The sequence below is a fragment of the Salarias fasciatus genome, chromosome 23 (genome assembly GCF_902148845.1).
Source record: "Salarias fasciatus chromosome 23, fSalaFa1.1, whole genome shotgun sequence".
Classification (NCBI taxonomy): Eukaryota; Metazoa; Chordata; class Actinopteri; order Blenniiformes; family Blenniidae; genus Salarias; species Salarias fasciatus.
The window spans coordinates 24,106,860-24,134,548 of record NC_043766.1 but is presented as its reverse complement, the minus strand read 5'-3'; the positions used below and the strand labels follow the sequence as shown (position 1 = coordinate 24,134,548).

Genomic DNA, 27,689 nt, shown 5'->3' with positions numbered 1-27,689 from the left:
AACGTCATTGAAAAAGCAAGAATGGACTCTCTGGCAGGCCGGTTTAGGCTGGTGGGTTGTGTGTTTGACACCCCGTTTATACACCATTAAAATCAGCTTTCTTAGTCTCTTCTGAGGCAGAAATTCAGAGGATGGCGAGAGTGTGTGTGTGCGCGTTTGTGTCTTACATGTTTTCTCTCAGTAGGCTTCAAGGACTTGGCGGGGTAGTAGTAGAGCTGAGTTCCACACAGAGCGACCCAGTATTTGGTCCAAGATGCCACCTGGAGGCACAAAGGGAAATCTGGTCACACTCCGCGTCAGTCCGACTGAATCGGTGAACTTTATACAGGGCTGCGCTGTGTTTTAGGAGAAAAAGGTGGGAATATAATGGCGTGCAAGAAGATTTGCTCAGAACTGCAGGTAACATCATTCTGCAGAGACATATCAAAGCATCTGGTTTATGAATCAAGGAGACGTCACCGGCAGGCCGATGGCCAAAACAGCCTTTGAGAATCTGAGCAGGAAGTAACGATATGTAGCCATGCATAACATGCCACGGCCTCCACAACCCTCCAGAAAAACCACAGTGAGATGGTGTGGGATGAGCTGGACCACAAAGCAAGAGAGGGAAAAGCAGCCAGCCAGCGCTTCGCCTGTGTATTAACTCGTTCAGCGCCGCAGTGAGAGTGACCCTCTGATGATAACGGGGAGGCCACTGCTGATAGTTTTGCAAAGCTGTCATCAACACAACTTAGAGTAACTCAAAATCCTGAACATGTCCGGTGTGTTTGACACCTCAGCATGCACATTCACAGTTTTAACTGGTCAGGCACGTGAACACCGAGCAGGCACACTGTAAGGTACACCTGTGAGTGATCACCGATGAGCCACTCACGTGGCAGCAACCCAAAACCCTATTGACAGGGTGAAAATCATCATCGGAATATGAATCAAAGGTTTTAAAAGTGACTTTTACTGGTAACTGACCAGCGAGTATAAATGTGTGAAAAACTTTCTGATCCAGTAGCATTTTCCCCACATTCGACTATCTGAAAGGTCGACAGAGAACCACTGGAAAAAGAGAAAGTCTCCATCAAGAGGCAGTTATGAAGGCGCTGAACTTCGAGTCGGCAGCACTGACCCGTCCTCATATCAGCGGTTCAGACTGCTGCTGCCGCTGGAGGTGTGATGGATGAAGGCTGCTTTCCTGCATTTATCATGTGGTCACGTTGCCGACCACGTCCGTTCGTACGGAGTGAACCATGTTCCTGTGGTTTCTATCAGCGAGTAACAACCAATCGCAAAGCTGCCACAAAACTGGTTTAACAACGAGCTCAATGGACGCCTGCGTGGCCGCAGAGACCAACTCCAACAGAGCTCCGCTGGAATGTGAGCTGCACAGCGATGCAGCTGCTGCATTAATGGCTAGATGGTTGAATGGTTAAAACTCCTGCTTCACAGTAAAAGATTGAATTCTGTGTAGAGTTGCATGTTTTCTCTGGGTATTCTGATCTGACAGTTAAGAAAAAAAAACATGCATTCATGGTTAGTTTGAGACTCTAAACTGCAGTTTGATGTGAATATGAACGTGTGACGAGTCCCCGTGAAGGACTGGTCAACTGACCTCACTGTCTTCAGCTGGATAAAGTTGAACAAGAAAAATGAAGACGTATGGACCCTACACTGTTTTCAATCTTAACGCCTCTGTTGATATTCTCATTACATTTGTTTGTCACTGTGCCAATAAGAAAGAACAGAAATCATGATCAATTCTTGCTCAGAGGCATCATTTTGAGAATACATGAGCATAAGATGTCGACTCAACTGATGTACAGAAGCACAGAGCACCTAACGCCTCAGTCAGTGAGACTATTAATCTTTTCTTTGGCACAGCATTGAAGTGAAGGAGAGGTAGAAAGAATTATGATTTGTAGGACTAGCAGACATTCTTGTTTATATTTAATTAAGCGTTTGCAATAAATAAATAAATAAGGGAACTTTACAAATGAATGGGAAGGCTGAAAAACTAACAAGTAAAAAGAAAGTAATGGGACGAAGCAGGAAGAAAACACAGGAAAGGAAAAGGGAGCAAGTGAACCCACTAATTATTACTCCTGGTGTGGAAACACTGGCCAGAATAGAGACATGTTACATCATCAAAGACTCTCGTAAATCAGCGACGCTACCTGTGACAGTTTCAAGCTATTTTAAGTCATCAAAAAGCCTCAGATTTGTTTCCAACCAAAACAGAACGGGATAATCTCTGTTCAAATACGAACATGGCTTACAGCGGATAAGGAAAACAAAAGCATTGGGTGAAAAAAGGCTCACACAGTTAGAAACTACAATGAGCACAAGGAACAGACACAAACAGAGACGTTCTGTGGTCTAAGGAGTCTCTGAGGTCCTATCTGCGTTCGGCAGACAGATTTTATTGCCCATATGCCGCTGTACAGAGCATATGTAGGTATGAGAAGCACATGAATGCTCTCCAGTGTGTGGCTATCGGTGCGTGTTGTGTTCTTACAGTTGGTTTCTTGCCCTCTTTGAGCACCGTCTTCCGTCTCAGCACCCCCTGCACCGTGACCGCTCCGGGGTACAAGTGAACTGCGAGCTCCTCCGACTCAGCAGAGCTGCGACGGGACAAAGACAAACGTTACATAACCACAACTGCACAGACGAGCAAACATACGTGTTGTCATGCCAGCAAAGACACGGAATAGGAGGAAGTAGATGCCCTAAAAGGACAGTCAGATGCAACCTGCAACGCTCCCCTTGACCCTGCTTCATGCTTAAGTAACGTTTTTTTAAACTACACCTTTTTTCCTGTCTTGTTATGACAGGAGCGGATTTCACAGACATAAATCATCGCAGTGATATCTGAAGAAGAAAAGCAGAGATGGACAAGGTGGTGTGCAGATTGGGTCTGTCTGGAGGATCAGAGCAGGAAGCTCAGCTCAGGGAAGCCTGATTGATCACAAAAAGAAATGAAAAAAAAAAAAAAGAAAGGAAAAAAAGAGAGTAGGAGAGAGAGAAAAAGGGTGAGACATCCCTGAGAACTGGCTCCAAAAACCCTGATGAGACTGTTCTCTACTTCAGGCACGAGGATGTAACGTTTAGTTTCCAGGAACACATGGAGCGCAGCGTCTGTGGAAACTCGTTTTTAGCTCCAAGCTGTGGAATACCTTGGAAACTTATCACAATGAGAAGTCTAGGTTGACTACAGTCTCATCTGGAAAGATGGGGCAGGGACCACATGGTAATCCTGAGAGCTTTGTTAGCTTTTTAATAAGGTGCAGCAGCTTATGAAACTCTTTAATGCTCTCATCTTTCCAGATTACACCTCAGTTGTCCGTTCTGTCGAGTCGGCACTTTAACCTTCGGCGAGCCGACACAGACAGTCTCACTTCTTCTATTTAGCCTCGAGACTCGCGAGAGTGAGACGGGCATGCAAGAAACTCACGAAAGCAAGAGGCAGTTCATAGATGGTTTGAATGAAACATTAAATTATGACCAACAGTGTTTTAACCCCATCACCTCCATCGGTGATTTCACCAACACACACATACACACAGATTTAACCCCAGCACTGCACACACTCTAAGCACCGGCACACAGCAGTCCCTGGTAGCGACTTAGGGGCAGAGAGTGAGGGTAAGAGAAGTGTTTTCTGGCTCAGATGGAGTTGGTTCCGGTCAGCGTGGGTATACCTGCTGGGCCTCAGGACTCCTCTGTAGGGGATGCGGGCCACTCGGGTCACTGGGCCCAGAGAGTGATAGAACCGAGTCCTGTTCAGAGTGGGATAGAATAGGATAGGGCGGGATTGGGGGAACGGGACACTGTTAAGGCTGATGCGGCTCTTTATCCCCTCGCTGTTGTTCTTCCCTTTGAGTTGCATGGGTTAGGGCTTGATGAGCTGCAGTCACGAGGTTAGAGGAGTTATCGATGGATGTGTGTTCACAGGGTTATTGAAGAGTTTAAAGATACAAAAGAGGTTAAAGATGATTTTCAGGCCAGAAGGTTCTTCAGCTGAATGGTATTTCGGCTCGTTTTTTTTTTTGTTTTTTTAAACATATCCGGTGAGTACGGCTCCATTAATTTATCGGCAGAGGGGTACTACTGGTTAGGGAATTTAAATGTTAAGCACTTGATACACTCCAGGCGGATGGAGAAGCAGAAGCATCTTCATATTTTTTTGCAAAGAGCAGCAATGGAGGAATGAGGTTTGCTGAAAGCACGGCTGCACATGGCGTGTATGAGTGAGCTTTAATGGCAGATGGTTTTACATGACTGCATCTTGAAACAAGACCTTTAAAAATGAGAAGGTCGTATCAGAGTGGAACTGTTTCAGGATCAGCTTTTGTCGAGTGTGGACTTGATGAAAACGGTACAGACGACGTGGATATGTTAGTGTTACCTTTCAAACGCCGGCCAGGAGACCTCCTCACTGAGCTCGGAGCCCTCACTGCTCCCTGCACACAAACGCAAATCATCACAATCTATCTCATTTAACCAAAACAGAGTTCATTACGTTTCTTTATTTACACTTTTTTTAAAAATACTTACTGATGATACATATAATGATGAACCCTCAACCCTTTGCTGTTTAATATATCGGCATTTTATTTGTGTTGTGTCAATATTAATAATGACAAAAATGAAAAAAATACAACAGTTGAGAATAATTTCTTCGAGATAGTTTCATAGTTTGATTGTTGAAGCAGGATTCACAGCCTATACTGCAACCAGCCACTGGGAGGCGGTGCTACAAATATCCTAATCAGAGGAGTTTTCATCTCCTTTACTTGAAATTATCCCAGATTCCTAACTTTTTTTTTTTTTTTTTTTAGTAAAGAAACATGCGGTATGAGAGCTGTCAGATTATTTCCTTGCAGCTTGAATCAATATCATAAATGCAGCTCACAGCCGAAAAGCTGAGCTCTATTCACTCAATGGAAAACCACACTTGGTGACAGTTTTTAGCTTTTTTTTCCAACAAGATCCACTAATCATTGAATGTCTTGTGAACAGCTTTTTGGCACTTGATGAAAGGAGCCACTGTGGGAATATAATGTGAGACTCGGCACATGTGTTGAACTCTTACCAAGAGAAATACCACTAGACAGAGTTGAGCTCTCTGCCTGACCTCTGGTGGGACTGTGGCTCTCCATGACGCTGTCGTCCAACAAGTGGCGAGAACCGGCATTGGGAAACGTAGCACTTTTGAACTCTACCGTATTCATTTTATGGATGAAACTGTGGGAACACAAAATGGAAAATTAGATGTAAAAAGGAGCGTTTGCTTTTTCTTCAGAACATGGACAGAAAACCTCTTTCCATTAACACAAAAAAAAAACAAACAAACAAGCATTCTACACTCAACCTATAACTTAAAAATGAAAAGACACTGACTTGTATCCCAGGCTGTGGCACTTCCTGTGTCCGTAGGGCAGCAGGTTCCTGGGGGATGGAGGAGTGGCCGGCACTTTGGTTCCTTCTGCTACTACCGTGCACTTGCGGCCGCAGAGAGGAGACGCCGACGCTTCCTGTCCTGCAAGCGAGAAGCAATGAAATGACGAGAGTTAGTTTGCAAATTCACAAATATGTGTGCAACAAAAACAAGAAGATGATAAAAAAAAATAATATTAATAATCCATAAACCTATTTCAAAGCTCTGAAAACACATTAAGAGTTTACAGCAAAGCAGGAATCAGAAAGAGCAGAGAAAAGGAGATCTATACTTCAACTTACCAACTAGATCCTCTTTGGAGGCGTTTGCTCTTGGTGTGCTGGTGCCTGGCTCTATCTTCTGTGACAACCTGACAAAGACAGTTTCGGCAAATTCAGATTCCTGAAATATTTTTTTTTAACTGGAAGTGAGCAGAATGATTGAGACTCATAGCTCATATGGGACAGTTTGGTACGAGATAAGATGGAGACAGTTTGGTCATGCATGGAGAGGAGAGGGTAACTTTGCAGCGGAAAAGATGCGAAGCGCATGAGGAAAATGGGAAGGGTGAACACGGAGGCGATCACAGCGAGGAAAGAGGATACGAGAGACAGAGGGGACTGGAACAAGAGGTTTCAACTTGTAATTGGAAAAATACTGAAAGGAAAAGATCCAATGGAAAACACAGATGTGTGTGTGCGTGTGAGAGGGGTGGACAACAAAAACAAAAAGCCATTTTGATTTTCTCTGGTAGGAAATGTGGTACATTTGAAAGGACTGGCTGTGCTTCTTACTTGTAGTTGTCATCCTCCACAAACTTCTGCAGCTCCTCGATATACCTGACGGAGTTGAGATACTTCTGTACATGAGGCAACACTGGTATATCTGAAGGGAGAGAAGACGCCAACAGGCACCGAAATGAAATGTTTTCATGTGAAGCGAATTCACAACACCTACCAACAAAGTGACTCACGTCAGTAAAGTAAATCTGGAGAGAGTGCAACAATTACGACAACACTCGCTTCATACTCGTCCTTCAGGAGGCTGAGAGGCTGGTGAGTGTTGCAGAGCTGCATCACATGTATATACAGCGCTTTATAGTCAAACGAAATAAAACAAGAATATTGAATGTCTACTGTTTAATCTTCATGGAGAATCATCATAAGAAAGCTGAAGTGAGGAATTCTGCAGCACACGTTACAAACCAGTGGCACAGAATTCCCACAACATGAGTGTCTATTATTCATGTGCTGAGAAGTCTGTGAGCTCGAACACTTAGGAAGAGAAAAAAATAGAGCTACACTAAAACAAAACACAAAACACTAAAGGTTAAGGAATTTAGGAGGTTCTGAATCTTTCTGGTAATTATGAACACATTTTTGAACATGTGTGCTTTCCTGTTGTCTCTCGCAAATAAAAAGTAACTATCCCACAATGAAATCTCTTTGATCGGTAAATAAGTCAAGGTGAAGGCGATGGATACGAACACGTTTTATCCATTTTCACAAAAAACACACTGAGGATGAGTAGCAGCAGCTCTCTGTTTTAGTCTCTATAGCAACAGGAAATTAAAGTGGTCAGGCCGTACTGCCTTTTTCCTAAACATGTTTGCTTCCTCCTTCACATGACGATGAACAGCGTGAGACACCATGAAACAATGCCGACTGGCTGACGACGGCAGAATTATCAAACTCTTCAAGAAACTGCAACCAGCTCGGCATATTTCTGATCATTGTTGACACTTTGTTGTTGATGCTAGATTTTTAAATGAACTAGTCATGGTGTATACAGTGAGTCACTGAAATAAATGAAGAAAATGCATGCAGCGCTATAAAGTTAGGTAAGCAGTCAACATAATTAAACAATAGCAAATGTGATGATTTACTGGGTTAAACGTTGACAGCGTCAACCAGGCCAGAGCCCTGATGTCTTGTGACTGTGTGCAGGTCAAGTCTCACCGTAGGTGCAGGATCTCTGCAGGTCCGATATGATTCTGAGAATGTTGTTCATTAGATTCGATCTCTGTTCGTTCTCCAGTATGCTGCCCGTGGAAGGGTAGGCTGAGTCTATATATGTCAGATCAGACAGGTACATCCCTGCAATGAAGAAGCACATAAAAAAAAAAATAAAGATTTATGCAATGAATTAATGGGAACAAACAGCACCTTCTCCTTGTGTATCATCATTTATTGAGCCAAAGCAAGCCAAACGAGGACAGCAGCCATCTGAAAATGGAGCGCTTTTTTTTTTTTTTTTTTAACTGGCAACTGAGAACATGAGGGTTTTCCTCATTAGACAGCAATCATGTGGACACATACAAGGCTGGACATCCTAGCAGTGCCAGATTTCCTTGGAAGCGTGATGCAAGTGTTTTCCAGATGTGGGTTTTCTGTGAGGAAACCAGCTGATGATACAAAAATCCCTGATACCAAAGGGGCCAAAATAGACACGCAATAAAAAAAAAAATCCAAACTCAACTATTTGTATATTCTTTAGTTTAAGTTTCAAATATGCCCTGGCACTCTCAACTTCCCCCATTGGAGGTAAATTGTCTTTAAAGTGTCTCGAGGAGATGGCAGACCTGCAGCGTTTCTAACTCAAGGCCGCCTGAGTTTCCTCACTTTCCTGCTCTCATTGCGTCGTTTTTGGCAGACTTGAGGCAAAGCCGAGACTCTGACTCTCTCATTACACAAATATTACCATTAAGAAACAAACCCGGGAGCAGCTTCCCACCATTTTATAAAGAGAGATTAACAACTTTCAGGAGAGAAGCGACGGTGTGCTTCAGTTGTTTTCTTTTTCTCACTGCTTTTTCGTGCTCGAGTGTTTCCTTCACAGGTCAAGGTGGAGATTGAGTGCAGACGTGAGAAAAGTTATCGCACAGTGACAGCGTGACACCCATCGCCCCCTTTTTCCTATAGTCATGGATGTTTTTATGCATGCACATCCATTTAACAACAGCTCACAAACAGAGTCTGAAAACAAAACAGCAGGAGCGACTCCGGCAGATAAACTGGGCCAAGCCTCATCTTCTGATACACAACTCCTGCACGCACACGCGCACACACACACACACACACACACACACACACACACACACACACACACACACACACACACACACACACACACACACACACACACACACACACACACACACACACACACACACTAAACAGCATCTAATTGGAGCAAAAGAGACAGACGAAGAAAGAGAAATCCAGGGTGATAAAGAGAGAAGCAGTTTACAAGCATGAGGGGATTGTGCTCTGTGTGTGTGTGCGTGTGTTTGTGTGTGTGTGTGGGGGGGGTAAGAAATGATGAGACGAGAAGGAAGAGCAGGATCCTGACGGCTTAACTGCCATCGCTGTTTCTCTGAGAGCATGTCGGGAAAACAGCTGCTAGTCAAGCACAAACCCATGCAGACTGGAACACCCACAGACAGATGTGAGCCCAGAGAACCTGTGGTTCGGACACACGCGCACATGCACACACGCAGACACGCAGACACGCAGACACGCAGACTTTGTTTGTGTTTACATGTGGAGAACTCGTGGGAAAACTCGGGGCGAGAGGAACAAATGCAGCCACCAGGGAGTAAAAGTTACACCTCTGCATTAAGGTCTGTCAGTCACTCAAAAGAATAAAGCATCTGTTTGGATCACAGACAACTCGGCACATTAATACAGCAAAAAAAGGTAAAACACATCTCTGTTTAGAAGCAGGCACAATTCAGAGAAGTACTGCCTCCACCTGGAGACCATGTTTTACTTCTGTCTCACAGCCAATCAGCTTTATCTGCCTGCTTTTGTCCCCGGCTCGCACGTATCCATCTGTTCCCTCCAGGAAAGAGCTGAGAAACCACAGCCGCATTACAATCAGCCTGTCATTCTGCCACAGCAGAAAGCAAAAAGAAGATGGGGCTTGAGAGTTATATTGGAGGACAGAGGGGTCAGAGCATGTGCTCCAGACAGTCCAAACACCTCCCGAAGTGAAATGGGCTTTATGTCCTTTTCCTCAACTCGCTTCTTGCCTATAAGAGCCGTGAAGGCCATTGTTAAGGATGGGAAATTTAATGAGGCAGCTCTGTTATTCTCTTTTTCTGCCCTGTTTTTCCATCAGTGACATCAGAGGGAGGCAGGGCAATACCAAAAAAATAAAGAGAACGAGAAAAAAAAGAGGCAATCTCCAACACCCACACCCTCATACCCCTTCCCCTCCCATCTCTTCCTCCTTCCCCTCCCTCTTGCAGTCTCCCCCATCCTTTGTGAAAAACTCAAGGCATCAGTAGTTCGTGCTCAGTCCGCTGAAGTGGCCGGCTTTTGAACCATGCCCCAGCCCGAGCCCCGGAACAATTAAGCCCGCCGAGAGAGAGAGAGAAGCACGTCTTTGGGCGAGCAAGGCCTCACGCTCAAGCCTCGTAGCACAAAGTACAGCTACAGGACAGAAGGAGAGAGAGAGGAAGAGGAGCACCTCGGCAGACTGGGACAAAGAAGACAGCAGAGAGAGATGAGTCCTGAGCACTGCAGCTCGGTGAAGACACAACACAGCAGACACGTGAAACTATAACTGCAGGAAAACACCGCCCATCACCACTGGTAACAGAAAGGTAAATGTCTGAGATAATTCAGTGTTTATTTCCTCTTTTTGGGTGTTTGCACATGTGAGAAAGGCAGTGTTTTGCGTGTGTGTGTGTGTGTGTATGTGTGTGTGTGTGTGTGTGTCTGAACAGCTGTGAAAGCTCTGGCAGAGAGGCTGAGAGTTTTGGACATTTCGTGACTGGAGGTTTGGAGCTGCAGACAGAAACATTTAGAAACGCTTCCTTGTCTGTTTTTTTCCTAAAGTCTGACTGGGATAAACCATGCACAGCACGCCGAGAAGTTAATATACATTCAACATATGCAACTGTTTACCAGGCCAAGGAAGAGATATGAATGGACTGTAGGACGCTGCTTGAGTTACAGACAATAAAGAAATGCAGCTGGCAACCCGAGCATTTCCTTCAGTTTAGCCCAAAGCAGACTACTGATATTACAAAACTAATTTTAACAGAAACCCTAAAATAATGAAAACCTACAGTCAATGGGGTCCATTCATTTAGACATACAAGGACGAAACATCCTGAGTTCTAAACTTTGAAATGTACACTCTGTCCCACCTGAGGTGAAACTGAAAGCAGCAGAGAAAAGGAAGAAAGTGAAGAGAAAGCAAAGTAGGGCATTCCAGAAAAACACTTGAGGGAGGTTGATCTGATCAGATGGAGAGATTCAAGCTCCGGAGCCAGACTTGTTTATTTTTTCTAGGCTTTTGGTTTCCTAATACAGCAACATCTGAGCCTGGCAGCTATCTGGGGTGCAGGGATGGAGCAAAGCTAACCTGCTGGAATGAAGGTTAGATCAGGAAGATTGCACATAAGGAGGTGATGACATGTCTCTCAACAGTTGCTCCTCCTTGTTACGTATAGCGGCTGCTGATGTGAACAGAAATCTGATTGTAGCTCAGGAAATCCACGGAGATTTCACAAGAGCCCCTCGCTGGCCCTGTTGGGTGGAAAACATTATAATACGGTGTAATTCATTCCCAACCACATCCTCTGTCAACCGCAGTCCACAGACATGAGACACATGAGCTGCAACCTTGTCATGATAACAAACACTTTGAACACTAATTACATCAACATGGTGCACATCCATATCACCAACTCGCAATTAACTTCAAATGTTTTAACTCAGGTAGTGGTCAATTGGTGGGATCTGTGGAAAATATTACAGGCGCCACAAAGGCACATCTGTGAATGCTGTAAATGATCATGGGAGACGTGCAGAGAGGCCTTCAGAAAGTCCTAAGTAGAAGACAAAATGAGAAAAAAGCTTAAGGATAAGAAACATTTTAAGAGCTTGCTCGTTTTTCTTTAGGAGTAATAAATCATTCTATCAATACCTCTAATAACTCAGCCAGCAAAAAGAAAAGAAAAAAAAAAAAAGGAACCTGGAAAGATAGAGACGGGGCAGGAGCAGCTGTGTGATACATATCCAGAACATTCCAGCGCAGCTGCGCCAGCGCCGAGCCCTCCGGTTCACCTGAACCTCCAGCGCACAGGGGACAGGCCGCTAACGGGTCATTACCAATCCACACATAAACTCACCATTCTCTTAACCTTCACCCCAGACTCTAAATCACCATGCAACATCTGTTAGACGCCCTTCCTATTTAAAATGTTAAAACTCCTTGGACAAGCCAATAAATAGCAATCAGACAGAGCACGGTGGAGTCGGCAGGGAAAGCTCCCCGCTGCCCTCCCACAGCTCACTCGTTACGCAGCAGGACATGGACGTCTCACCCCGCTGCGGGTTTTTTTTGGGTGATGTGATGGCACATGTCCAGTCTTATCGCACCATTTAACTTGGGCCGGCGTGTCAAACGATCACAGGCACAGATGTGCAGCGGACAGCTCCGCTGATGTTATCTGTGAAACACAGCCGCATGAGGAGGCAGGCAGAGATAACACAGTCGGTACGGACCGCAGGCCCGTGCAGAAACGGAACCTCTACGCTGCTGACCACACACGGCTACACGCAACACAGGGACAACAAGTGAGCCCGCAACGCATCGCGATAAAGCTCAAACCCACCGCTGGGAAAAGCCGAGTCAGTCACTGGACATGAGAACTGGAGAGGGAGCTACCGATAATTAAGACAACTAAGAACTTAAATAAAAAAATTTTAAAAAAAAAAGAAGAAGAGTTGAGGTCGCTGCAGAACTTGGGAGGAAAATCTGTAACTGCAGCATGAAGCTCATCTCGAATCGCCTTAATGAGAGCTCGGACACAGCTGAACAGACAGGTCAGCGTCGGGAGGAGGAGGTCAGCAGGGAGGTCAGGATAAACAGACAGGAGAAGTAGAGGCATGTAACTAACTGGAGGGCAGTGTGTGTGTGCGTGTGTTTTCTTCCTTGTTGATTCACTTAATAGAAAGCATGTGTTAGTCTGACACATGAGTTTATGGTGAGGTGTGACAAAGTGGAGAAATAAATACCAAGACAGAGCACGCACGCCTGGTCAGGAGCGATCCACTAAATCAGAAAACTTCCCTTGATCCAGCCAATTGAACTTTTACATAAAATCTTAGTTCTTTTTTATCACTCCTGGCTCTCCTCTCTCCCCTGACCCTCCTCCAGCTCTTTTCCACAGAGTGAAACCTAAGAAGTTGCATTTGTTTTCAGCCAATTGTATTTTCCCACAAATCAATAGAGAAGCCACCTGAATAGATGAAGCTCCATCAATCCATCAGCACAGATCATTTTCTATTGTCTGTCATATCCACCGTCACTCAGCGGTTTGAGGATCGTGACAGAATAAATAATACACCTGTGTGTGCGGACAGCGCTGTGTTTGTGGCGAGGTGCCGGCTGCACGTTTGCTTTGCGATGGGGGAGGTAAGAGGACGGAGTCATGGAGTGATGGAGAAGGGTGCTGGAGAGTTGAGAACTCTTATCTGGACAAAGTATGACAGATTGAGCGGGACGAGCCTGAACTGACTCCATCTCCCTCGGTGCCGCCAGCGTAGGAACGGGGTGTTTGTAACATTTATGTGTGTGGTGTGAATAAAGAGGAAGAGGGAGAGCCCACTTTCCACAAAGGCCAATTGATTGGAGGGGTTGTGGAGCGGACGAGCGGCGGGGGCGGGGGCGAGAGGAAGGGTGGGACTGCACCCTAATCCCACATATAGACCTTTGACCCCAACATCAGCCCACATGTTTAGAGTTTCACTAAAGAAGAAGGAAAACAGATGGGGGGGCCCGTGGGGCCACAGGGGGTTTTCGGGGGCTCGCTTCTTGAAAACGTAGCATCATGAAGGTGGACGGCTCAGTGTTTAGGGAGCAGCAGGCGGAAAGGAGCCAAGTGTTGACTATTTTCCAGTCTCATCATACAAAATAAGCACTTAATCTAACATAACTTTAGTTTTAAAGTCTTGAATAAACTTCTTGTTCCATTATGTCAAGTACAACAGGAAAAACCCCACTTCCCACCTTTTGATTAGATTTTATTTTCATTTTTCTTATAGCATATGCCCGAGATCATACAAAGGGATGAATATCAACACAACCGTATTTTTTATGTTCTACGACTGCAGCACTGTAAAATCTGTGGTTTCTTCAGTTTGTTGCCAGTGGCTTTCTGAGTTTTCCCTCATGGGTTATTTTTATTCATGTGTGTGTAATAATACCAAAACCTTTTACAACTTCCTTTCTGTAGCTGCATTTCCATCTACGGCCATTACACTTTGACCGTCTGGCCCGTGCGTGGCTTGACAGCTTTTTGGCGGTCATTTCCACTGGTTGCTCTTTAAAGGGAGCTCAGGCGGTCATGAAAACGGTGACATCATGGATGGATAAAAGGTCAGCAGGAGGTCGTTTCCTGGCCGTCACATAACAGAAGAGTTCAAGTGAACCAAAGCTTATTTTTCTTTGTTGCTCCACTTTGTTTTGATTTTATTTTCCCTCCTTTTTTGAAACTTTGTGATGTTGAATGTTTAAATAGGTTTCATCAAAGCATCTTGTCCGTGTTGATTGAACTGTAATCCATCAGGCTGCAGGCTGACACATCAGAACAGGTGAATCCCGCCGGAGACACGGCGAGCTCATGAGCTCAGAAACACACACAGCACAGATAAATGCTCCTGGCAGTGGAAGCACCTCAAAATAAATTTTAGACTCTCTTGGGCTTCGGCTCGTCTTCCACACTTCATACAAGCACCAAGTCTGGAGCGAAACACACACCTGGATGCATAATGACTACAATCAACCGAAATACAAACACCTGGGGATTATGTATGAACACAAAACAGTGAACAGGACACACTCCACATTATTATCATTCTTGTTAAACCGGTGATCTCTGCACTACCATCCAGTCCAAAAATACCAGGCACGACATAATGTGGCGTTTGCCAAAACAAACACTACATTTTGGAGACAAAGGAGTGAAATATATCATTTCTGACAAACAAAACCACAAAATGTATCTAAAAAAAAAGTAATATCCTTCCAATGTAGTGTTACACTCTCATAATATCTGATCTGATTGAGCAAAATGAAATCTACCACTGGAGGTTTCTTTACTGTTTCAGTGACATTTTGATGCTGTTTATAAAGCAAACTCAGCAGAGGAACTTCTCTCCATGTGGATTTAAGTGCAGTGAGGTTCATGGGTCACCTGCATATCTGGAAGTACTCAGACCCCACAACACACTGAATCCAGTTATGCATCTGAAATTCTGGAAAATAAACGATTCGGGTGGTAGCTGTCTCCTCAAAATCATAACTTGAAAGTGTGAGACTAAATTTAGAACAGAGCGAGATATAAATGAATCAGAAAAACTGTTCAACAAGGTGTGACTGTTTTCTCCTTTATATGATTTTTAATATTCCAAAAGATCATCTTCTGGGGACACTATGTTGGCAGCACAAAAAAATATTCACAAAAAAAAAAGAAACACTACTGGAAGGTGAGACAAAATGAATTTCAAACGATCCACAGATGGCAAATGAAATCTAAATTTACAAAATGAACATGGAGGAAAGGATCAGCCAACAGGCTTGATAGCTTCACTGACAATAACCCAGCATTTATTACACGGTATAACAATTCAAAGCTAATTTCTTTCCTGTTTCTGACCATCTTAACTAAGCATGTAGCTTCATGAGTTCATTGGCTGCTTCCCCTCCTTGAACAAAAAGTATTATTTCTGTTTCCTACCGTCCGTAGCCCAAAGCTAATCAGCAATAACATACAGCATTGGCTCGCGTACTAAAATTCAATGTAGAGAAAAGCCTGTTTTTAATCCAATATGAAATAGTTACTGCTCTCCACTTTGTCATATAGTGTATGTGTGTTTGCATAAATGGGCTGTGTGTAATTATGGAAGAGAACAACTGTCTGAGTGTTTTTTTGTGTCAGGGCATTTTTGTGTGTGTAAAGCAGACCAGAGATCTGTCAGCAAGGCAATGAACTCTTCAATTATTATTAGTTAAATCAGCAAAAGCCTCAAGCTTCAGACAATCGGCTCCCCTGTTCAAGGCAAAGAGAAGCAGAGGAGCTACTCATCTCAAACCAGGAGAGTGTTGAACAACAAACAGAATGAATGAAAACTATCAGAGAAATACAGTAGAGGTAAAGTCTTCCTTTATAAAATGACAGCCTGTCAAGGATTTAAACAGAGAGATGGTTGTGTCTTGTTCAAAGGAAAATTATTCCCAGTTGGAAGGAGTGTGTGGTTGAAAAGAGGGGAGGAAGCAGGCTATATACCATCTGCCCTTCCACAGATCCAATAGCTGCAATAAAAATAAGTTGACCCACGGCGCAGACAGAGAGACAGATGGAAGCTCAGTGACGACACTTCACCAGACCCTGGAACACATCGGCCGATTCTTACAAATTATTTTGGAAGAGAGGAACAAGCATTGTAATAATAAAGACTTAGGAGTCCACATTATTGCCAAAACAAAAGGCAGGCACAGCTGACAGCAGGAAGCCCTTTCCTGTTCTTAAACAGTTTCTTTGGTTTCGATCTGCACAGATGCTGTGGAATACACAACTTGTTTGTCACTGCGGCAGAGCAAAAACCAGAAATTTAATGAATCCAATTCACTTCAAGAAGAGTAGTGGGAATGTGTTTTATCTGATGCATCACTTACGGACTATGACGCTCATATGTTTCTATTTAACTGCAACTTAAAAAAAAAAAAAAAAAGGGGGGGCGAACATCAAACAGAAAACAATGGAGGAAGAAAAGCATTCAAAAAAGTTGAAAAAAGGGTTCCATAGAGAGAGAGAGAGAGAGAGAGAGAGAGAGAGAGAGAGAGAGAGAGAGAGAGAGAGAGAGAGAGAGAGAAAGCAATTTAACAGAAGGAAAGCTGTGTGAATCGGTCAGGAACAAAGTTTTCAGAAAGTAAGCGTAGTATTTTATTCCTTGAAGGTTGTGCCTCCAGTTATGTTAATGGTACCTAGCTGTGAAGGGAAAAATCGCCATGACCCACTTTCTGCTACTATTAGTCTGTTGTGTCTTCAATCTATTATTGCCTGTGCCGCTCTTTGAAATCCTTGTACTCTGTTTGAGCCCCACCGCCTGACGCTCCTCATCTCCATCCATGTGTGCAGTGTCTGTAGTGTGTGTAAACACAGCCCACTGCTCTCCCACGCCCTGTTAGAGAGTGATATATATATATATATTATATATATATATATATATATATATATATATATATATATATATATATATATATATATATATATATATATATATATATATACACACATATATGTACACATATATATGTGTGTGTGTGTGTGTGTATATAACATCCCACAGTCTTACATAGGACAGTCAGGGATTGGCAATTCAGCTGCCAAACATGTAGCGCTTGTACAAATGATCCAAAATCTGTCTTATCGATGCATGGAATTAAAATAATCCATGTACATTTTTGTGCTGTGGTGCGCTGACTCCACATTAGCTTGCCACAATGGAGTAAAAGGCTGACAGCTAAAATTTTATTTACTAAACAAGCTCTTATGTTTGAGTAGTCTCTTACAAAAGTAGAGACAACTCACACATTGTTTCATTTATTGTTGAATCTAAAAAAAAAAAACTGCAGATGTTCTCTATCGCTGGCATAAAACCTGTACTGTCTGCTGAGCAGGCACCGCTGGACAAACAGGTACTTTCACAGAAAGTATCGATGTAAAGAAGCTCCATCGTTCTGTCACTGGACTAACGCCATCCTTCTCTTGGGGACTCCTCCAGTTTGGGCCCTAAGCGTTTGCCGATTCATTTGCAATGACTTGCGTACAGGAAAGAGTTATTTTCTCCCACAAGTTAGCACTTCATGCTTTCCCTTAAAAAGCACTCGTAGTTTCAGAGCACTTCAGAAGTGTTTAGTTTGAGTTTTTTGGGGTGGCGTTTTTTAAGCTTTAAAAAAAAAAAAAAAAGAAAAAAAAAAAAGATAACGCTTTGCTTGTTTGGAAGAAACACTTTCAACTTTGTACTGACACGAGACGGGGGTGACCTCTCAAGGCTAGCTTAAATGTCTCAGATTTATTGTGACTCCATGAAAGAGGCTCAGCCCCTCGTACTCAGAACCAGCATCAAGGAGGAAATCAGACTCTCAGAGGAACATAACGAAAAAATGCAAAGAGAGAAGCGCAGACTAAAACGAAAAAAGCAATGAGATGGAAAAAAGACGGATGATATGGATGGTGATGGATGGTTAATGGATGAGCCGTAAAGTTGGCTGTCATGTTTATTCCACCTAAACTGTGCGAATTTGGACACTTCTGAGGAAATGACAGAATAAAATTCCCACCGCAGTTTAAACAGTAAGACACAGCGCAGGGCTGTTGCTGCTAAAGTCATTAGCAGCTCTGACTGAGGTCAGCTAGGATACAGTACCTGGTTACGCTGTCAGACACACCGGCTGCTGGAAAAACACACCACCATGAAAATGAATAACGTCTCTGGATAGTCATGCACACACAGTATTCAATCATGCAGACGGACACACACACACACACACACACACACACACACACACACACACACACACACACACACACACACACACACACACACACACACACACACACACACACACACACACACACACACACACACACACACACACACGCAGTGCAGCCCTGCAGTACGAAGTGTAATCCTGTCCCCTCTTTACACGGCTCCAAGTGACAAAATTGCCAAAATTCCCGATGAACCACAATGGCGTCATACGGGGGAGACACAGACCCGAGCGTCAGGGCGGAGGGAGGATTTAATGATGTGGCACTGAGTAAAGCCTAACTGTGAGGAATGATGGAGCGAATGAAGGGGGGTAGACAGCTCTGGCCTCGCGAGGGCTCGGGTGTTAAAGGAGCGGCGTGTGTCTTTTCTGTTTGTGCTTGTATGAAAAACAGCAGTAGAATCAGGAGGGAAAAGGTCAAAGGGAGGGAAGTGCCAGGAGTGACCCCTCATATTAGGTGCGGCCGAAAACAGCCCTTTTTCTAATGTTAACTCGGGCCCCTGCAGTGACTGTCTGCATGAGCATGTGTTTGTTAAATCCTTCAAGTGAAACGCAAATACTACCCTCCAACCTCACATCCCTGCTGGCGTTTCAACCTGCCTCACAGGAAGCTTCGCTGGAATTTGGGGTCAGTGGGTTTTACTTAAGGAGGGGGGGGGATTGTGCAAGTAGGCAACAGTAACATATGGTCAGATCTCAAGGTCAGATGTGTAAAAGAGGGCGTGAACCCCATCTGAAGCCATGTGAACAAAACACTCATTAAATTAAACCAGGAGCTAAGCAACTGTTCAGGAATCAATCTGTATGGTCAATATATTCAAATCTGTTCACATTTCAGGAAGCGTCGAACTGCAATGACGTTTCCATCGGTTGTGTGTTTTACAGTGTGATGTTGAAGCTTAAATTAAGCAATGCCAAGCCTCTTGCACTTAAAGCTGTTCTTAAACCAGTCTAGCTGGCGTACATTCATATTTTTTACTGCTGCTAATAACATGACAAAAAGTGGAAATTGTACATAAATATAAGCAAAGCCAAAGGTTTATTTGTTAAGCTCTAATCTACTCTTGGAAGAGTAACTGCTGACAGAGGGCAGAACTGCTAAACAGCCTAAAAGTTGATTGTATAATAAAGATGCGGTGAGAGTATTCTTGTAGTTCAGAAAAAACTTGTAAGGTGCTTACGCCATGGGAACCTATGTAAGAAAGATCCACATTGCAAGATTAGAAAAGATGAAGCGCGTTTAAAGGCAGACACTGATGATAAAGCACCAGCAGCAACCATGCATCGACTCTTCTTAATTACAGGACCTCAGAGAAATGGGCTGTTTGTCAGCAGAGGAATGAACAAATAAAAGAGCAGATTGTGCCCAGTTGGTTGAACAGACGATTAGTTCTCTACATAAACTTTCCACAAGAACAATATTCAACTGAAAAACACCGTGATAAATCTGCTGCTGCACACTTTCCTAAACAACACTGGCTGTTTGTGGATATTTGAAAAAGTTTAAATTCCATTTTTGTTAAAAATCTTATGCTGAACTTCTCTGGCAAATCACACAATAAGCACTCCTGCTGTGTTCTTTCTGTCTATTGGTTGTCGTAAACACAGAGGAGGCTGTTTTCCAAACTCCTAAGGTCTTGTTTTCTTGCAGGGAGGCGTGGAGGGAGCACCAGTGAGTAGTTCATCTGTCCGTCAAGTCAGCAGCAATGCACCGGCTGATGTGGAGCCTGTGTGCCCTGCTCTGCCTCTCCCTCTGGGAGGAAAGTTACTGTAGGAGCTCCAGGGAAGCCCGGAGAGCCATTGAGCCTTCGCTCCATAGGAGTAAAAGAGCGCCTCTGGATCCCGATGCCAAAAAATGTTCCTATACCTTCCTGGTGCCTGAGCAGAGAATAACTGGTATGAAGGATTGATAAAACAAAACATGTCTGTCAAACTGAATGTTTTTTGTTGTTGGATGATTGTTAATTTCCTTAGTAAATGAAACCTGCATGTCTGCCAACAGGTCCGATCTGTGCCAGCACCACGGGCCCAGAGCCAGACAAAGACAGAGTGACCCGTATGGACATCGCAGACGTGCGGGAGGTGCTGAACAAACAGAGGCGCGAGATAGAGACGCTGCAGCTGGTGGTCGACGTGGATGGCAACTTGGTCAACGAGATGAAGCTGCTCCGGAAAGAAAGCAGGAACATGAACTCCAGGGTGACCCAGCTCTATATGCAGCTGCTGCATGAGATCATCAGGAAAAGAGACAACTCTTTGGAGCTGGCCCAGCTGGAGAACCGTGTCCTCAACGTGACCTCCGAGATGATGCGACTGGCCTCACGATACAGGGAGCTGGAGGCCCGCTTCGCCACAATGGCGGGGGTGGTCAACAACCAGTCGATCCTCATCTCTGCGCTGGAGGAGCAGTGTCTGAGGACGCTGGGACGCAGCGAGCTGCCCGCCGTTCCCCCACTGGTGCAGGTGGTGCCGCAGAACATTCCGGTTAACAATCGCTTCACCAATGAGATACAGAGAGACAATAACAACCGGGCGTTCCCCCGAGGTTCGCGGAGGGACACCCCAACCGCCAGCCCCTTTGGGATTGATCCTCCGCCGCCACAGGGCACACTCACCTCTGATGGTAAGTATCCATTTAGAAATTATTGGGAGAAAGTGGATGAATGAGTGAAAGCTCATAAAACTATCAATAGACATGAGTTTAGCATGAGAGAGAATGACCAAAAAATAACAATGTGCCCTTCTTTACACTTCTGGCATTTCTGTAATTGTGCCTGATAATAAGAAACACAAGCACAAGAAAAAAAAAAAAAAATTAGCAAAGAAATGCGATTTATAATGCAATTTCTTACAACAGTTGGTATTGTTGAGTGGGTTGGCTCATCGCTGGCACGCTGCAGCAGCTGTGCAGTCATACATTCCTGAGGACCCACTTGGCCGCCTGTATTTTCTATGCTCTGGCATATGCGCTAAATTAGCAGGACGTAAACTGAACCCATTTTAACAGCTGGACACTGAACGGGCTTCAGAGAATGGTAATATACAGCATACCAACACTGCAAGGCTTCATTCACATTCATGCCAAAAAAAGAAGAAAAAAAATAAAAAGAAAAAGAAGTCCAAGTCTGAGATTTCTGCACAAAATCTTCCCATCAGATAAAATTCTTTCACAGAGATGAAGTTGTGCACCGCTACTTTTCCGCCCATAGATTGGCTAATTGAGACATCTGAAAGAGATCATCTCTAATATGAAACAAATTTGCAAGGTTACAATGCCACCTGGAATCATCTCCTAGAACTTGGTCCTGGCTGTCGTATTATGACTGGCAATTATAGCGTGGCGGGGAATGTTGACAGGTTACACAACACAGCAGTGGAATGGATGAAATCATTCATAACAAAGGTGGAATAAAATGAGGTTTGTTTAAACAGCGGCGAGGAACTCGGCAGAGTCAAGTTAAGTGATTTCTTGAGGGATATTTGGGAGAAATGACAGGCTAATTTCAGTTACTCAGCTTATATGGACATAGTTGACCGCAAACTGTTTATCTTAACAAACAAGAGATAAATCCTTAACTTAATAATCCACCTCTGGACTCTTAACAGGCTGCTCTTCCTGTAGATTTAACCATCTTTAGTAAAGATGCTTTGTTCAGTTTGCTTTCTACCTAGCAGATCTGGTTTATGTAACTCCGGACTTCAAGATTTTAAATTGCCTGAGAAAAGGGCAATAATGAAAGGAAGCAAGAAAGAAAGATTTGTATTTTTAAAACCCCTATTTTGTTGTTGTTATCTGGTCTTTCCTGTTAGATGGCAGTACTGTGAATTAAAAGAAAATGATGCCATATCTATGGAAACAACAATGCCGGTTCAGGTCCATCTAGCAGTGTATGTTGCTCAGACAGCAGTCAATGCAACTCAGCTCCTCTGAGCTGCTGCCATCTTCTGATGCAGAGCCCCAATAACGGCAGGCTTATTTCATGCTCGATGGGCAAAGAAGCCATATATTAAAAAGTGTCCACGGTGAGAAAACACACACACACGGACATACACAGAGGAGATGGAAGGAAAGGCAAGGCGTGCATGCTGCTTGTAAATCTGCAGGAGTTCCATGAGTACGTAACCTCCAGACGGTGTTCCTGTAGCTATTTCTGGCAGTTTATGGTGATTCCTCCGACCAACTGGCCAAGTCCACGCTGGACTGCAACGTTACTTTTGAAATGGTTCATCAAAGCTTATTGAAATGAAAGCTTTTTCGCAATGATCTTTCACTCCCACTGGCTTTACACACGTCATATGGACGTCATTAATAAGGTGCCCCAAGTTATTAGGAACCAAGAAAAACAACACAAAACCAGAGTTGGACCACAAGCTTCAGCGGCTAAATCCTTCACCACTTCACATGCACTGGAAAAAATGAAAACATTTCTACCTTATGCCACTACATTATATTTAGCTAACGGAACAAAGGACAGCTGTTCTTCTACAATTGACAGTCAGGAAATTTAATTTCCATGTCTCAATTTGACTGTCAGAGCTCATTTTAAATGGACATATCTTAAAGCAAACTGTGTAGATCTGAGACCTGAATGCACGAGGACTGAAGGCAGAAAAATCCACCTCGACACTAATTGGTCACACTCCATGCAGATTCAACACTGCAGTACACACAAGTTGCTTGACTATGCTTTGGTCAAGCTGGACCAGTTTTCCCACACAGATTCTCTGTTCAGTATATATATTTATTTTATTCAAACTTTAACAAAAACCTTGTGAAGCATTACAAGAAAACAGCAAACCTGTGTGGGAGGTTTTCGCACTTCGAACCTCAATTAAGCAGTCCACTGATGTAGATCCTTTAACTCAAGTCGACTCCTCACACAAAGCCTGTCCTCATGCAGGGTTAATGGATATTAACACGGGGGGGGGGGGGGGGACTTTAGGAAATGCGACCAGCTTAGGTTCAGGAGCTTCAGTTTGACGAGCAATACATAGTTGTAATTTCAAATTAAGTTTATATCTAGGTGAACAGTCACATTTAAACAGGAAAAGTGTCCAGATGCAGCTTATGTAACACCAGACTTCAGGATTTCAAATTGCCTGAGAAAAAAAGAGGAGATTTTCCAGGGAATGCCGGCACAATTACAAATTTCCTTAAATCGGAGTCTAGCTGACATTCCTTTTGTTCTTTCTCCGATTTTCTCTGGTCTGCCTGATTATGATTCTCACATGCACACTTTAAACACACACTGTGGCAGAAAGGGAATCAGAGGCCATCCCGATTCAGAGCAGCAGCATTTATTTTTTTATTTATTTCTGAGTAAATGTAAAAGTTGTGGAGAGGTGCATTTAGCCTTTTGCAGTTGATTCAGCTGGCTTGTCAAATTTTTTTCAACATCTGTAACATTTTTCACAAAACCTTCTCAGAAAGTATGCGGTAATATTTTGGAGCTGTGTGTTTTCTGGATAAACTAAAACAGGTTGAGTTGAAGTTATGTTTTGTTGTGCTTTCAAATAAAACTCGCTCAGGCTTTTAGACGGGTTGATGGACTGCAACTGACACCAGTGGGACGGAAAAGCGTCTGATGGCTTGCTGCGTTTATTCCTGATCGGTGCTGCTACCTTGGTTTCCCAGATACAAATAAACATTGCTGATGTAGCTCAACTATACAGCAACCGCAGTGTGTCTGGGCTTGCAATCCCGGTTGCTGTTTATTTGTATATCTTCGCCAACTTGAGATGTGTGTGAGCTATCAGCTTATTTGGCAAAATTTGCACGTTTACAGCTTCCATTCAAACTGTTACATAATGATTTTTTTTTTTTTTTCCTGAAGAGATGGTCTCTCTGAATCTGATTAAAAATTCATTAAAAAAAGATTTTCAACGCTCAGGCCCAGTGGGGCTCAGCTGACGTCCGAAGCGCTTCTGTCCCTGTAATTTCTTGGAAACTCTGGCGCATTTGCTCATGGAGCTTAAACTTTCTGTGATCCAGGGGATGGGTGGGTTTAGGAAGAATTAGGAGTAGCTAAGACATTCAATACACAGTACGTCTTCGCGTGGCGTTTCCCAGCTTTTTCCTTAACTTCTTGTCCTGTTCTCTTCACCACTGAAGTACAGTTGCTGAATATAGTGAAGAATGTTAAGAATAGAATTGATGCGTAAATATCAATAATGACTTTTTTTTATCACCCCATAACCTGTGTCTGTGTCTAATTCCCATGGCCATCTTCCCAACCTCAGGTCCTTTCAGGGATTGTTACCAGGTTCACCAGGCGGGTCACACCACCAGTGGAATGTATCTACTGAAGACTGATGGCAGCGACCGCCTGATCCAAGCCTGGTGCGAACACGGCCTCGACAACGGAGGATGGACCGTATTGCAGAGGAGGAGAGACGGCTCAGTCAACTTCTTTCGAAACTGGGAGAACTACAAAGTCAGTCTGCAACACACACACGCACATATGCACGTACACACACACGCACACCTTTATTGGGGTAAAAGCAGGTGTTTATTGGACCACCGTAATAAAAATGCGATTCCCATTCTTAGAAACACAATATAAAGTTTGGCAAGAAACGTTTCTCGGGGCTAATCCTCTCTTCAGTGACCTGTTTCAGTGGTTCATCTTGGGGCCACTAAGCAAGCACTTGCTCCAGTAGTATAAACAGCTTAGTGGTGGATTTCCTCACACTAAGATTGCAGCCAAGAACAGTATCCAGAGACCTACATATAAATACATGCCATCAGAGAGGTTCAGTGGGCTGAGAGAGAGATGCAGCTCTCTTCTCAACCCCACCAGTAACAACCTCTTCTTCTTTTTCTTCCTATGTGTCAACTTTGGCAATAGATATATGATCCAGGATAAAAAAGAATGGGTTGCAAAGAGAAATGAAGGGATTTTATTTATTTATTTAAATACCGAGAGCAGAAAATGACAGATAGAGCCAGGCAAAGTGACTGGCTTCTGTGTTCTCTGTAAGCTAAAAAGCAAAAGCAAGGGTTTCCCCTCAGGCATAAAATTTGATTTTGAAGTCAATACCGGGATGCTGTTTGGATCACAGACAGGAATGTGTTTCTGCAGCATTGCACTCAGTGCAAATCTCTCCACTCAGCCACAGTCAAATCATCCTCAACCCTGCCACTGAACTAATACGCTGTATGAAAAAGCACAGATCACAACCTCGACACATTCTCATCTCAGCTGGAAGCAGATTTCATTTCATTTTGTTTGATTGCAAGGCTCAGATCTCTTTTAACTCCAAGGACTCTGCAAATAAATCTTATTAACCTCACTTTTTCCTGCTGGGTAGAACATGATTCGTCTTCACTAGCCACAAAATGTACCAGTATCTCTTCTTTCCACATGATAGAGTCTAGAATCCATCACTGCAAATTGATTCTACACTACATTGCAATGCTGAACTTTAAATATGCCACCTTGTTGCTTGTACTCTACAGAAAGGCTTCGGGAACATAGATGGAGAACACTGGCTCGGGTTGGACAACATTTACAACCTTGCCAAACAAGGTAATTATAAGCTCATGATTGAGCTGGAAGACTGGACGGGAAAAAAGGTCTACGCCGAGTATAGCAGCTTCCACCTGGAGCCAGAGACTGAGGGCTACCGGCTGAGGCTGGGCACATACCAGGGCAACGCTGGAGACTCCTTCACCAGTAACAATGGGAAGCAGTTCACCACACTTGACCGGGACAAGGATGCTTTTTCTGGTACGGAAATGTGATGACTTCCAAATACCTCATTTATTTTTAATGCATTGGTAATAGACTAAGCTGATCTTGTGTTATCTCTTCACTAGGTAACTGCGCTCATTTCCACAAGGGAGGCTGGTGGTACAACGCCTGTGGTCAGACCAATCTGAATGGCGTGTGGTACAGCGGAGGGGTTTACCGCAGCAAGTTTCAAGATGGAATCTTTTGGGCAGACTACGGAGGCGGTTTCTATTCCCTCAAGTCGGTCCGCCTCATGATCCGACCAATTGACTAAAGCCTGAAATGTAGCTCCCTTCAAATGCACCCCGTCATCTCCATTATCTTTATTTCTACACATTAAAAAAAAAAGTACTGGAAATACACAATCAGGAATCTCTGCTATTGCTCAACTTTGGCTTGTGCAAGACAGCTGAAGACGAGACAGTGGTATGCATTTATGGCCAAATGATAACGACTCCCAGCAGTCTGCATAGTGGCTAGTCAACTTTAATGAAGACTGATGCTGCTGGCCTCAGTAAGTACCTGCTCTCCTCCACATATCACTGTCCATCAAATCTGGACAGTAATGATACATGGAGCCCCGGGGGGCGGTCATATATTACTCTCATGTGTCCCACTTTTACTCACTCCTCTGGAGACTCATTATGTAATAAAGGGAAATGGTTATTTACTAAAGACATAGGATTTCTTCTGCGCAGCTATTGGTGACTTATTCAAAGCAGTGTAACCCATACAATGGGGCACTGGATGTACTGGGATGATAAAACTTAAAAGCATGAATACTGATGCAGTTTGAAGTTGTGAACACCTGACAAACCAAATGGTGGCGGGACCGACCTTGTTTTACCTGCTGTGTACTTATTTGTGGGATTTGTCTGGACTTTATGGGGGTTCCGATGCCCAACCATCTTCCAATAGAAAGTGAAGTTGTGCAACAATATGTTTGTCCAATGTGCAAATGGCTGGGCTGGCTTTGGTATGTACATATCTTTACCTTTATTTGTGAAAGTTAATTTAAGAGGTGTGATTCTACTCAGGCCAAATGTTCACAGTGTTGTCACTCTGCCATTGTTTGTTATTTATCAGTGTATTTATAGTAAATATAGTCAAAGCCATTTTATATCTGGCCCTGTAACAATAACAGCTATTATTTTTTTAATCCCATGTAGAGACATGTCAGTAACAGAAACACACATGCAGCAGAGATTTAAAAAAAAACCTGAGTGGATATTTAGTTGACTTGAGGATGGAGCACATGTGAAATGCACTGCCAGCCATCTGAGAAAAATAAAATTTTTTACAAACATTAAACTGTCTTTCACTCTTTTCTGAGTTCTATTTTTGAATTAGTAGCAACTGAGCCGTATGAAGTGTGATTTGGAAACCGGTGAAAGTCCAACCAAGTCGATTTCAGGCGAGCAGGGATGAAACAATCTAAAATGAACTTCTTTCTTTGATCCAGTCGAAGTGCAACACAAGCTGTCACTGTACTGAAGAAAATCGTGAGGATTTAATAATTTAAGCGAGTGAGCACAAAAAAAGAAATATCAGCAACTAGACTGATTATTCCATCTGAAGGAACGTGAAAACAGAAAGAGCAATCTGAAGAATATGTGTCAGGCAGGTATGACAGTTTTCAAGAGCAGGACAGATGACATTATAGACAGAAAAAGATAAAAGGACGACGAAAAATTAAGCTCCTACAGAATATTTGATAGAAAATGAAAGTAGGCAGTGAAGATGATAAATCACGGTAGACATAGGAGAGGAGAAGGAGTGGTACATTTCTTCCACAAAATATCAGACTTTTCTTGATCTTGAATTTATGACTCTTCCCCTGCTAGGGCTTCAAGAGCAGACAAGATATGTATAAATCAAATGGAGCAACACAATGAAATACATCTTAGCTCATAAACTCACACAAAAAACAAGCCACCAAAATTGACATTTGGACT

At 43.5% G+C, this 27,689-nt stretch overlaps 2 protein-coding genes across 4 annotated transcripts in view; one reads left to right on the top strand and one right to left on the bottom strand.

Annotated features, from left to right (window-relative positions):
- Positions 1-27,689, bottom strand: part of ralgps2 (Ral GEF with PH domain and SH3 binding motif 2) — an 81,372-nt gene that overhangs the window by 6,022 nt on the left and 47,661 nt on the right. Inside the window, exons 10-18 of one of the 2 annotated variants that reach the window (XM_030082653.1) lie at positions 7,387-7,524; positions 6,223-6,313; positions 5,731-5,798; positions 5,392-5,530; positions 5,084-5,235; positions 4,397-4,451; positions 3,690-3,767; positions 2,507-2,612; positions 168-260 (exon numbers count right to left, since the gene is read on the bottom strand). In XM_030082653.1, coding sequence (XP_029938513.1) covers positions 168-260; positions 2,507-2,612; positions 3,690-3,767; positions 4,397-4,451; positions 5,084-5,235; positions 5,392-5,530; positions 5,731-5,798; positions 6,223-6,313; positions 7,387-7,524 — 920 coding nt within the window. The remainder of the gene's footprint in view (positions 1-167; positions 261-2,506; positions 2,613-3,689; positions 3,768-4,396; positions 4,452-5,083; positions 5,236-5,391; positions 5,531-5,730; positions 5,799-6,222; positions 6,314-7,386; positions 7,525-27,689) is intronic. The other variant, XM_030082654.1, reaches the window with a different exon arrangement.
- Positions 2,302-27,061, top strand: angptl1a (angiopoietin-like 1a). 2 transcript variants are annotated; one of them, XM_030082656.1, is made up of 6 exons: positions 2,302-2,313; positions 19,565-19,897; positions 20,004-20,624; positions 24,242-24,435; positions 25,461-25,731; positions 25,821-27,061. In XM_030082656.1, exons 2-6 carry the CDS (start codon positions 19,708-19,710, stop codon positions 26,006-26,008), a joined length of 1,464 nt encoding a protein of 487 aa, XP_029938516.1. In that variant the 5' UTR covers positions 2,302-2,313; positions 19,565-19,707; the 3' UTR covers positions 26,009-27,061. The 2 variants fall into 2 exon arrangements, with proteins under 2 accessions (XP_029938516.1, XP_029938515.1); XM_030082655.1 differs by lacking the exon at positions 2,302-2,313 and adding an exon at positions 9,691-10,037 and having other exon boundaries at positions 19,653-19,897.